The sequence below is a fragment of the Apaloderma vittatum genome, unplaced genomic scaffold (assembly GCF_000703405.1).
Source record: "Apaloderma vittatum isolate BGI_N311 unplaced genomic scaffold, ASM70340v1 Scaffold44497, whole genome shotgun sequence".
NCBI classification, from domain to species: domain Eukaryota; kingdom Metazoa; phylum Chordata; class Aves; order Trogoniformes; family Trogonidae; genus Apaloderma; species Apaloderma vittatum.
Genome location: NW_009728734.1, coordinates 1 through 10,980, shown reverse-complemented (window position 1 = coordinate 10,980; position 10,980 = coordinate 1). Strand labels below are relative to the sequence as shown.

At 40.2% G+C, this 10,980-nt stretch overlaps 1 protein-coding gene across 1 annotated transcript; it reads left to right on the top strand.

Moving 5' to 3' along the window:
- The first annotated feature begins 569 nt into the window (after positions 1-569).
- On the top strand, positions 570-6,569 carry HIAT1 (hippocampus abundant transcript 1). Its single transcript, XM_009874157.1, has 9 exons — positions 570-637; positions 1,574-1,628; positions 2,757-2,975; positions 3,256-3,369; positions 3,834-3,905; positions 4,312-4,424; positions 4,626-4,723; positions 5,286-5,449; positions 6,096-6,569. Exons 1-9 carry the CDS (start codon positions 621-623, stop codon positions 6,300-6,302), a joined length of 1,059 nt encoding a protein of 352 aa, XP_009872459.1. The 5' UTR covers positions 570-620; the 3' UTR covers positions 6,303-6,569.
- Positions 6,570-10,980: the final 4,411 nt, after the last annotated feature.

The following is a 10,980-nucleotide window of genomic DNA, read 5'->3' as shown; positions in this document are numbered from 1 at the left end:
AAATCCGGCTGAGCCAACCCAATACAACTATTGTCAAAAAAGAAAATACGCATCATTTTACTTTTCATAAGATATTTCTTGGTCTGTACCTGCTGTTTGAATTCAGAAAGTAATAAAGTAGTTGACTAATCCCAAATGACACACATGGTGTTAGAATTTGAGTGTCTTTTACTTGCAGGCTGTTGATCCGGTAGAGTATTTTCAATTACTTACGTGTATGTGAATTCTAAATATATGAAACTATAAAACACGGTTCATAAAACTGCTAGTATGACTGGATCATCTGCATTTTGAATTTTGTGTAGTTCTGAGGTGACAAATCTCAAATTTTATTTAACCAGATACAGGACAGAAGGTCAGTAATTCTTGACCATATTGCCTCTGATGCATTGCACTGCAGTCCTTGGCTTTGATAAGAATAGAGCCCAGCCTGCTATCAGATTGTGCTCTGGTCGGCTCTCACAATTCTAACCAGTTAGTTCTAACGTACAATGTTCTTTTTCATTTAGGGCTTATTATCGTTCCTCAGTGCCCCACTCATAGGTGCCCTGTCTGATGTGTGGGGACGGAAGTCCTTTTTGCTGCTAACAGTATTTTTCACCTGTGCACCAATACCACTGATGAAGATCAGCCCATGGTTAGTAAATTCTCTCACACTGGATTTGTTGTTTCTTGCCAACGTTGCTTATACAATGCTTATGTCTGTAGCATTGTGGATAACATATTGTTTGTGCTCGGTGGAAGGTTGAGGCTTTTGTATCACTTGGGTGCAAAGTTGGGAGAGCAGAGTCAAACTGACATAGTTGCCACGAGGCTGAAGGGCTTAGTCCGAATTGTAAGAGCAGCTGGTTTTGAGCTGTAGGCCCCACTTCCTACTTCAGCACATTCGCAGAAGGCGCTGGAATGCTGTCCTGCTGTCCGGTCATCTGTGCGGTGTTCATTGTGTCTGTATTGCTCAAACAGTAACCAGCTATGCAGAAATGAAAACCTTACCTAGCTACTGCATGAAGTAACCATTGGTAACCCACAGTGTTACTGCAGTTGTATGCTTTAATTTCTCAAGTTTTAAAATCCACCAGCTGTCCCGCTGTGTACAAGCCCGTAAGCTCTGACTGACCCAGAGGTTGCCCAGGTAGCACCAGAGTCAGAACCCTCAGCGTTGCTGGGCTGCCCACGTGCTGTGCTGATGCAGGGCAGAGCCAGCTCTTGGGGTCGCTCTTTGGCCTTTCCATTTTTCTCTCCAGTCACAGATAAAAAAAATACCGGAGTTCCTAATTTGCTTTGAGTTGTAGGCATCCTGTCAAAGTCAGTCTGACACCTCGTTTCCAAGAAGTGCTTAATCGCAGCAGCGGTTTGTAGATGTTACAAAATGACGCTGTTTTCCTTTTATGTTTTTGTGTACAGTTGCACAACTGTATTGAGACACGTTCAGATTGGCTTTATCCAAGTTTATCTTAATATTTGTCAGGAAGAGTTGGACAAGATGATTTACTGTTGAACTGTACTTAGATTGTAAATAGAGATTTCTTTTTTGTTTCTATATATCTGTTCTGTTTTTTACTAATGTTCTTAGGTGGTACTTCGCTGTCATCTCTGTCTCTGGAGTTTTTGCAGTGACGTTTTCTGTGGTTTTCGCATATGTAGCAGACATAACCCAAGAACATGAAAGAAGCATGGCCTATGGTTTGGTATGTATTTTTTTGGTTCTGTTCCTTTGGTATTCGGTAGCTAAAGCTTTTCAAAACTGTGGTTTTGTTTCATCTCTGGCAAGTTAATTTTAGTTTGGAGTAAGGTTTTTCTGTTTCATTGCTCTTGGCATCCAGTCCTGTATCTCTTGAATATTCTAACTTAAAATCTGACTGAGCTAAAAGTTGTCTTACAGATACCTGTCTTAACAGTTATTATCAGCATTAATTATGTAATTTCAGGAGTTTTAGTTATTCCTGTTTTTTCTCACACTAGTACTACTGTGTCATCCTTCCAAAATCTAACCTTTTGTTCACGGTTAATTTTGGAACTGCCATCATATGCTATCTTGAGTTCTGTTGTTTCTCCAGTCACTGCTGCACTTCAGCTTGGAGCAGCTTGTTTGTGCTCTGTCCTTCGAGCTCATCTGTTCTGCAGGAACCTGCCAGGTGTCAGGGGCCTTTGCAGCCCTGGGTATTAAATTATTGGTTGTGCTCACGTTACAGAAGAGCTGAAAGCAGTGGATATAGAACTAAATAGTTTCTTTCTGCCCGTACACATCAGGCATTGGGATATGTTGAGGAAGTTCTTTCAGTTTTAAAGTTACGATCTTTGCCAAGGCCAGCTGGTTAACTGAACTGCTTCTGGAAGATTCCTTGTACCAAGTTGGACTAACTAGTATATCAAATTTAATATGCCTCGATAAATACAATATTTTCTCTTAACAGGCATTGCTTATTTCACTAATATGAAATTAAACACAGCTTATGACTTCCCAGAGATATCAGCAGACTCCACAGTTAAGGAAAGCTAGTTATATCAGTATATGCAAGAGTGCTGCGAGCCTCGCGTTGCTGTCCAGTTACTGAAAAATACACTGCTTTTCTTGAGCAGTTTTGACCGACCGTCTGAAATACGCAGCTCCTACCATTTAGTAACAGCAGATCAGTTACTTTCAATGAACACCTGATGAAAATGGTTAGGCTTCTGAAAATGAGGAGAAGTGGATAGTAGTAATAATGCTGTTGACTTATGTGACTGAATGTCTTACCAGCTGTTACCTGTTCCAGGTTTCAGCAACTTTTGCAGCAAGTTTAGTCACCAGCCCTGCTATTGGTGCCTACCTGGGTCGGGTCTATGGAGACAGCCTGGTCGTGGTCCTGGCTACGGCAATAGCCTTGCTGGACATCTGCTTTATTCTTGTTGCCGTGCCAGAGTCACTGCCCGAGAAGATGAGGCCAGCGTCCTGGGGAGCGCCCATTTCATGGGAACAGGCTGACCCTTTTGCAGTAAGCTACTTTTACAACAAAATATTCCATGTTTATGTTGAGCTTTTGAGACTGGGCAGACACTGAATTTACCGTTTCAAGCCTGAAAAGTAAAGCCTGTGTTTTTTCATTTTATCTTGTGTTACTGTGAATACGTTTGCCAACGTTCTTGCTAAACATGCAGGAACTGTTTTGGTGGTACCACACAGTAGCTTCACTGATGTACTTCTCAGGTTGCTGCTAGGTGTGCTTTTATGGATGTGAAGATTAAGTGTTTTATAATACTTTTTTCTTGCCGTAGTCACTGAAGAAGGTTGGCCAGGACTCAATTGTGCTGCTAATCTGCATAACAGTCTTTCTTTCCTACCTCCCAGAGGCAGGACAATATTCCAGCTTCTTCCTATACCTCAGACAGGTAACAACATTTTGATACGAACAAAAGTAAATTTATAGGAAAGTTTTCAGTATTGCTGAATTAGTACTGACAGCAGAGATAGCTTGTATAATTTAAGAGCTTCCAGCAGCTAATTTAAGTCCTCTTGTGCTGTTTCTGTCTCTTTTTAGAGAGATAAAAAAAGAGGAGACATGAGTTAGTTTCTTGTATTTTGTAATTATTTGCAGTAGACTACGAGGGTCAGTGTTACACTGTTTATTTTCTTGAAGAAACCATTTATTTGCTTTCTATTCATGCCCCTTTACTTTTGTATACTTGCTTGATTTAGTAAAACAAACAAACAAAAAACAAAACCACAGCTGTTTTTTTAAGCTAGGGAGGAGTTTAATACCAGCCTTCTGCAGTGTGCATTCCCCCACTCATGTTTATAACATCACGATACATGGTTTACAGTTAATAATCCAATTCCCTTCTTTTTAATATAGATAATGGGATTTTCATCTGAAAGTGTTGCAGCATTTATAGCAGTCCTTGGGATTCTTTCCATTATTGCACAGGTGAGTTACTCAAACGTATTTTACTGGTTTGTTAACTTTGAAAGAACTGAACATTGTGGAGAACTTCTCTGACATTGTGGTTCCAGCAGTGTGACACCTTTGCTGTAGCTGTGTCCATAAGTCTCTAACAATTGATGAACACTCTAACTTAGATGACAAAACAGCTTGGCGACCAGGGCTTGGTTCATTAATATCCCAGGTGTATTGTGTTGGAAAACTAAATCCAAGATGGGGTGACTGTTTGTATTATTAGCTGAATGATTGCTGGGGTTTTGGTAGAGGCTTGTATTTGACTGCTTTTGGAGAATTTTAGTTGGCTTTAAAAAATTAATTTATTTATTTGCATGTATTTAACTTCTAGTATGTTGGTTTGGGATTTATATAACTTTTTTTCCCTCTCTGTCAGACAATAGTTTTGAGTTTACTTATGCGGTCCATTGGAAATAAAAACACCATTCTCCTGGGCCTAGGATTTCAAATACTACAGCTTGCGTGGTATGGCTTCGGATCAGAACCATGGTACGTACATTTCATTTTAATATCTGAAATCTATGGTATTGTTCTGCATTTTATCCTTCATCCAAGGGAGACACTTTAAGTGTGCATGAGTACACATATATACACACACAAACACACACGCACCTACACGCCTATGTGCTGCAAACGCAGAACAGTTACACCCATGCAGAGCAGTTACGTGGAGTCCGTATTTTTTTGCAGGATGATGTGGGCAGCTGGTGCTGTTGCAGCTATGTCCAGTATTACTTTCCCAGCTGTAAGCGCACTGGTTTCGCGAACTGCTGATGCTGACCAACAGGGTACGTTTTGTCCTAATACTTGGAATTCTAGTCAAGCATTACTGTGAAGACAGACGTGTCAGGACGGTGTCTTAGTGCTGGCCAGTCAGCTTGACTCTTGGCACAAAGTAGCCCCCACACCTGAGCATGGGTCACAAACTGTTAAAATCCAGCTTACTTGGAAGTTGCAGTGTGTGTATCGCGTCCTTCTGGCACCGAAGCAGCTCCCAGCAGTGGCAAACTGTTCGGCAATCTCAGTCTGCTGTTCGTTGTCCTCACGTGTGACAAAAGTTTGCGTAGTTGCCCAGGTTGTGCACAGTGCTCCTGTGAGGCACACACGCTGCTCTCGGACTGAGCACAGCGTGGGGAGGGTTACTCCGTGCCTACACGGAGATGTCATTATAGTGACAGTTTTTCTGAGCCCCTTGCGTACTGCTGCCTGTAGTGCAACACCTTTTAGAGCAGCTTTCCTGCTTGCTTTGCTTTGAAGGTCAAGTCAATAAAGTCTTACTGATCCATAAAAAATCGTTAATTATGTTATATATCAGTGTAGATAGGTAACAGGGTGTTGTACTTTTCCCAGGTGTTGTTCAAGGGATGATAACAGGAATTCGAGGACTGTGTAATGGTTTGGGACCAGCACTGTATGGTTTTATATTCTATATATTTCATGTTGAACTGAACGAACTCCCTATGTCTGAATCACCATCAGGAGGTAGCGTGGTCACACAGTACCATTTACAACAGGTATTCTTTTACTTACCGATTCCTAAAAAAGAAATTGGGAAAGGATCACGTGCCCACCAGTTCTTGAGTATGATACTGTATTACATATTGTTATGGTAAATGAAGTGTGTTAAAAAAAAAAAAAAAAAAGGCTCTTAAATCACTCATCACTCTTGGGGAAAGTTGTTCATCTGTTTGTTTGCTTTTGGTATGGTTTAGTTTAACTTTCAAGTAGACAGTAATTAGACCCTTGTAAAGAGAATGAGGGACTGGTAACAAGTGTCCCACTCTTGTCTCCCTCATTTTTTATTTACCTTTCACATGTTGTATGTTCTTGTTTTGCTGTCTTTTAACCAAGGTTTGCATTTATTTTAGTTCTAATAGATATTAGTATGTTGAGGAAACTACACAGGGAGAATTTGTACTAGAAAAGGAAGTTAGTGTGCATTAATCCAAAGGATGTGCTCCCTGTCTTGTCTTCTACGTCTTGGGATGTGACATTCTTTCTGCGTGGGGTCAAGTACTGTATTGGCTAGTGTAGCACGAAAAAGTTCTTCCCACTCCTGAACTTTGTGTAATTAGGAACTGTAGTCTGTTAATGTATCTAAATTAAGAAATTAATGCTAGCACTTAACTGAACTCCTTGTGCTGTTACTGTTGTTTTCAGAATTCTATAATTCCTGGACCTCCATTCTTATTTGGAGCATGCTCCGTGCTGTTGGCACTACTCGTTGCCTTGTTCATTCCTGAACACACGAACCTCACGGTGCGCTCTGGCAACTGGAAGAAGCACTGTGGCAGCCACAGCCACCCCCACAGTCCCCAGGCCCCTGGTGAAGCTAAAGAGCCCTTACTGCAAGACACAAACGTATGACAGAAACCCCGGGAACTCTTTCAGACTTTCTTTTCGTCAGCAGTTTGGGATGCACATTCCAATTCCATCAAAAACGTAATTTCTTAAGGTAATCTTAAGAAGTATCTTTCTGCATGAAATCCATAGGAATTTTTAAAAAGGAGGATGTTTCTCCAGAGGTGTTGCCATTAAATTACAATTTTTAAAAACAAGCAGTTACATACTTGTCTCTTGCCATGAAATACTGTTACTACTAAACTTTACGTTCTAGTTGAGACAGAAAAAAAAGGAAGAGTCAAGGCATGAGCATGTGTCCTTCTGTTTCCTTAAGGTGGTGAGCTTTAATTCGAGTCATGCTGAGTCTCAATGAGACATATTAGCAGCTGCGTGGACCCATTCATTTTAATGCTGTAAAATCTTGGGTCAGACGATTCAAAGCCTTAATGTAAATGTACTCAAGTAGGGAGAAGGAGAATCGGTATCATTTATTTTAAAAGTCATAGGGCAGTGGTGTTTTTTTTTTCAAGTTTGTACTAATATAAAAATCACATGAGCACGCTTGCTGAACAGTAAATTTATTTTTATGTAAGTGCATTTACTCTTTCTATTTTTCAATAAACGGTAGTATCAGACACTTGTTTCAATATTAAGTGGGTGTTTTGAGCCTACAAGTTTTAATATTGGCTCTAAAACTCTGCTTTCCTACGTACCGTTTATTATACCACTATATTTCTGATGTTTGCGTAATCATAAAGGACCTCAAAACTTGAATACACAGACTCAACTATAAGCTGATAGCCTTGAATATGTCCGTGTGCTATATAGTGGCCTTTGAGGACTGTCACAATAACCCTTTTGCATTACAGAGTTAATGTTTTAGTCCTAAATTTTCAGGACCCTTAGTACAGAAGAGAGCTTTATACAATTACTGATGTGAATTTCTCTAAAAGTGTATATTTTTGTGTCCGGCTGTATTATTTAAGTGTTCCTTTGTATAAATTTGTGTATAAAGTATTGTATAGGTTTAAAATGTTTTCATCTTGTGGTTATTGCTTAATGCTTTTTTACCTTTGAACATTCACCATGGTTGACCAAGAGCAGGAAAAAAAAATGTAAATATACTGTTAATAAAGTTGAATATTTTAATGAATTTTTAAATTATTGTTAATGTCTCTTAAAAAGTTAACTGAAGTTCTGTAGTCTGTGTGTGTTATACTTCAGCAGGTGGGAAAAAGTCTGGAGCAGAGCCCAGCACGGTGCTGTGCCTGTTAGCTCAGGCTGCCTGGGGCAGGGCTGTTCTCCTCCCTGCGCAGAGCAGCACCAGCCCCAGCGCTGGCTCCAGAGCTGCGGGGCTCCCTGGCGAGCAGGAGATGAAAAGAGCAGCAGGTCGGTAACAGAGACCTGTGAGTATTCGGCTGCTCCTGTGTTCCTGGGCTGCAGTGGTGCCGGGCTTCTGGCCCACTGCACGTTTGTTTCATTTTAGATTTGAATAGGACTGGGAGATCTAGAAAGCTGCTGCATTTGAATTGCCAGCTTCCGTACGCTCGAGAGAAACAGACCAGCTTCACCTTGATGGACACCTGTTACAACTTAACTAGAAAGAGTAGCGAAGCACAGACCGTGGAAGGAGGCGGCTGCCGTCTGGGGACCGGGCGTGCGTCCTAGGGCTGGTCCAGTGGCACAGCCGTGCATGGGGAAATGAATAAGCTGGGAAGCAAACTTCAGAAAAAGGTAAGTTAAATAGAACAGTGCTGTTCTGGCACTTACCTCTTCTTGGAATTTCACTACACCGGACACGCTGGTGTAGTTCTTTTAAAACATTCCTCATCAGAGTTTTTGATAAAAAACATTTAATATTTCCACTGAAACTTACACATGCCAAAACAAGTATTCACATTACCATGGTACTGATTTATAAAACAGATATACACATTTTGCACTGCAAAACAAACCACTTAAATATACAGTCCTCTAAGGTATAAAAGATATCTTTAATAACAAAAGTATGCATGGTCATTAAAAAAGGGTCAATTGTGTATGCTAGAGTTACTCATTGGGACGCCAAATGAAAGATGGCATGGAATGCAGGTGACACGTGATTCTAGCATTTGAACCCAGGTAGCAGAACAAGCTGAACAGGCCCTTGAGTGTTAAGAGTATCTTAAATTTCTGTACAGTCTTACAGTTGTAAAGTATGATTAGTAAAGATAAATGAAGTCGGGTTTAGATGTTGTGATACTTCCACTAGTTAAGTGTTCAGATACTTCACTGTGTGTTTTATGCATGGTGGCCTGTAGCAAATACTGTGACCGATCAATAGAAGAGTTAACCAAATAGAAAAGGTAACCAAAAGCAGTATTTTAAAACTCTAATACCCTTCAGTGAAATAATTTAGCTTATATGCTTATATGCAATTCAAATAAGCTGGTTCCCAAATTTATCAAGTTTTAAAGTTTAAAACTGTAAGGGAAGCTCAGTGAGGCAATCGTGCCAGCTTAGGAGCTTGGCCACTACTAAAACATTGCCAGCATCCTCCTGGTCTCCAGCACTTCCTATCTGCATCATCCTTTCCCTGAAAGGAGTCAAGGAAAGTGTTCACAGACAAATGCTCTCTCAGGGAATGCCAGAGTGAGAGGACATTTCATCTGTTGCAGAGCCACGCTTCTCAGTTCCGGGAACAAAAGAAGTCAGTGCACTTGGGAGGGTTTTTAGCAAGGCTAGAGAGTCCTCACTGCGCCATGAGAAAATTCTGCCCAGCTGCTTAAAGCTTTACCTTTGCTTTTGGCTCAAGTATCCTGAAAAGTCACCCACGTAAGTCAAGTCACCTTCCTCAGAGAAAACAGATTCAGACTTATAAAATCATATCAGTTCATGTTGATACTTTACTAAGACGACATTACAGGACATCCAAAAATTCCCGAAATGGTTAAATGAGGACTCTTACTTTAAGAACCCTGTTACTATCCAGGAAAATAAGCTGAGGCTGGTGTCACTGCACCTTTTGGCGATGGTTGGGCTTTTGTTGGTAAGTAAGGCTTCAGATACTCTGTAGAACAGCAGAAACAAGATACGGTTCGTAACTTACAACCATTCAACTACATTTCAGATAAGGTCTTGGTTTACTATTTTCATACATACCTGAGTTAAGTGTGTTTTGACTAAGCCCTCGTAAAGGAATGCTGTCATCTTTTTTCTTGAAATACTTAGAATCCAGCCTCAAATTATCACCACTAAATTAAAACAAGTGTAGCTGGTTAGCAGTGCATTAACGAGTGTGAATACAGACTCATTCAGAAAATCTCACCTTGAAGTGGAACTACTACTTTTCTATGGACTTTATCATTAAAAATAAACCATCAGCAAATAGGTTCAGAACAGTCTAGAACTAATTTTTTTACTGCTCCATCACCTGATGGCCTTAGGTCTGTCACCAGGAGGGACAATGAACTTTTGTTCCTTGGGACCCACATCTGCAAGCACTGCTCTCTGTTAGCTACAAACCGTGCTCCGTGACCCAACTTAAAATTCATTAGCCTGTGACTGGAGAGGGGCAGATCATAGAAGAGCTTGCTACTGAAAATGTTCTGCTCAGTTCCAGACACACGTGGGTGACAAATGGCTTGAAAGAGAGAGACCAATATTAAAACCCACTAAAAATACAATAGAAGACACTTACTTCTCCTTATTTGCCAGGTGACCCGTTGCAGTCACTGTCTGAACATCCAAACATCGATTCATTTGAGCAAGCTGGGTGTTCAGCTGCATCTGCAGAAACATCAGAGCTGGAGGTTAAGGAGAGCGATGGCCCAGCTGCCAGGAACCAGCCAGTCAGGCGGGCAGGGAAGGGGTCAGGGCCGGACACCCCAGCCGGCGCCACACGGAGCACGTGCCAGCACTGCCCAGGCCCGGCAGGGAGAACGTCCCAGACCGGGAGTTTCAGAGCACTGGAACAGCCGAGCGCCACCTGGACAGCGGGAGGGCTTCTCCAGCTGTCTCAGTACGTATATCAGTAAGACAGACAGACACCATAGCTGTCTTGATTTGTTTAGGTATTATGTAGAATATATAAAGAATGTATTAAATACATTAGGTGTTACTAGTCCCCATGTGTTGCCTGATCTAGTCGAGAGGTGGTGTCCCTGGTGACAGGGAGGCTGGATTAAATGATCTCTGAGGTCCCTTCCAGCCTGGGCCATTCTGTGATTGTGTGATACCGATTTTACATTTTTTTAGATCTATTTTTTAGAATGTAGATTTTAGATTTAGAGTTTGGCTTTAGAATTTGGATTTAGAATTGAGATTTTTGATTTGTACTTTAGATTTTTAGGTTTAGATTTTAGATTGAGAATTTAGAATCAAGATTTAGAATAGAATCAAGATTAAAATTTAGATTTTACATTTAAAATGTGGATTTTAGATTTAGAATGTCGATTTTAGATTTACAATTTAGGTTTAGTTTGGAATTTATAATTAGAATTTAGATTATAGATTTAGAATTTAGATTTTAGATTTAAATCTTAATTAAATCTTAGAATCTTAATTCTAAAATCTAAATTCTAAATCTAAAATTCTAATTCTAAATTCCATATATAAATATTAAATCTAAATTCTAAATCTAAAATCTGAATTCTAATATTTAGCTATAGACTCTAGATATATTTCTGTATTTCATGTATATTTTATATTTTTATATTATATA

Bases quoted from the DNA above. Each gene is read 5' to 3' on its own strand.
- HIAT1 (XM_009874157.1), top strand. The intron at 3,370-3,833 runs GTAACAACATTT...TTTTTAATATAG, and splicing joins TCTTCCTATACCTCAGACAG to ATAATGGGATTTTCATCTGA. The intron at 5,450-6,095 runs GTATTCTTTTAC...TGTTGTTTTCAG, and splicing joins CACAGTACCATTTACAACAG to AATTCTATAATTCCTGGACC.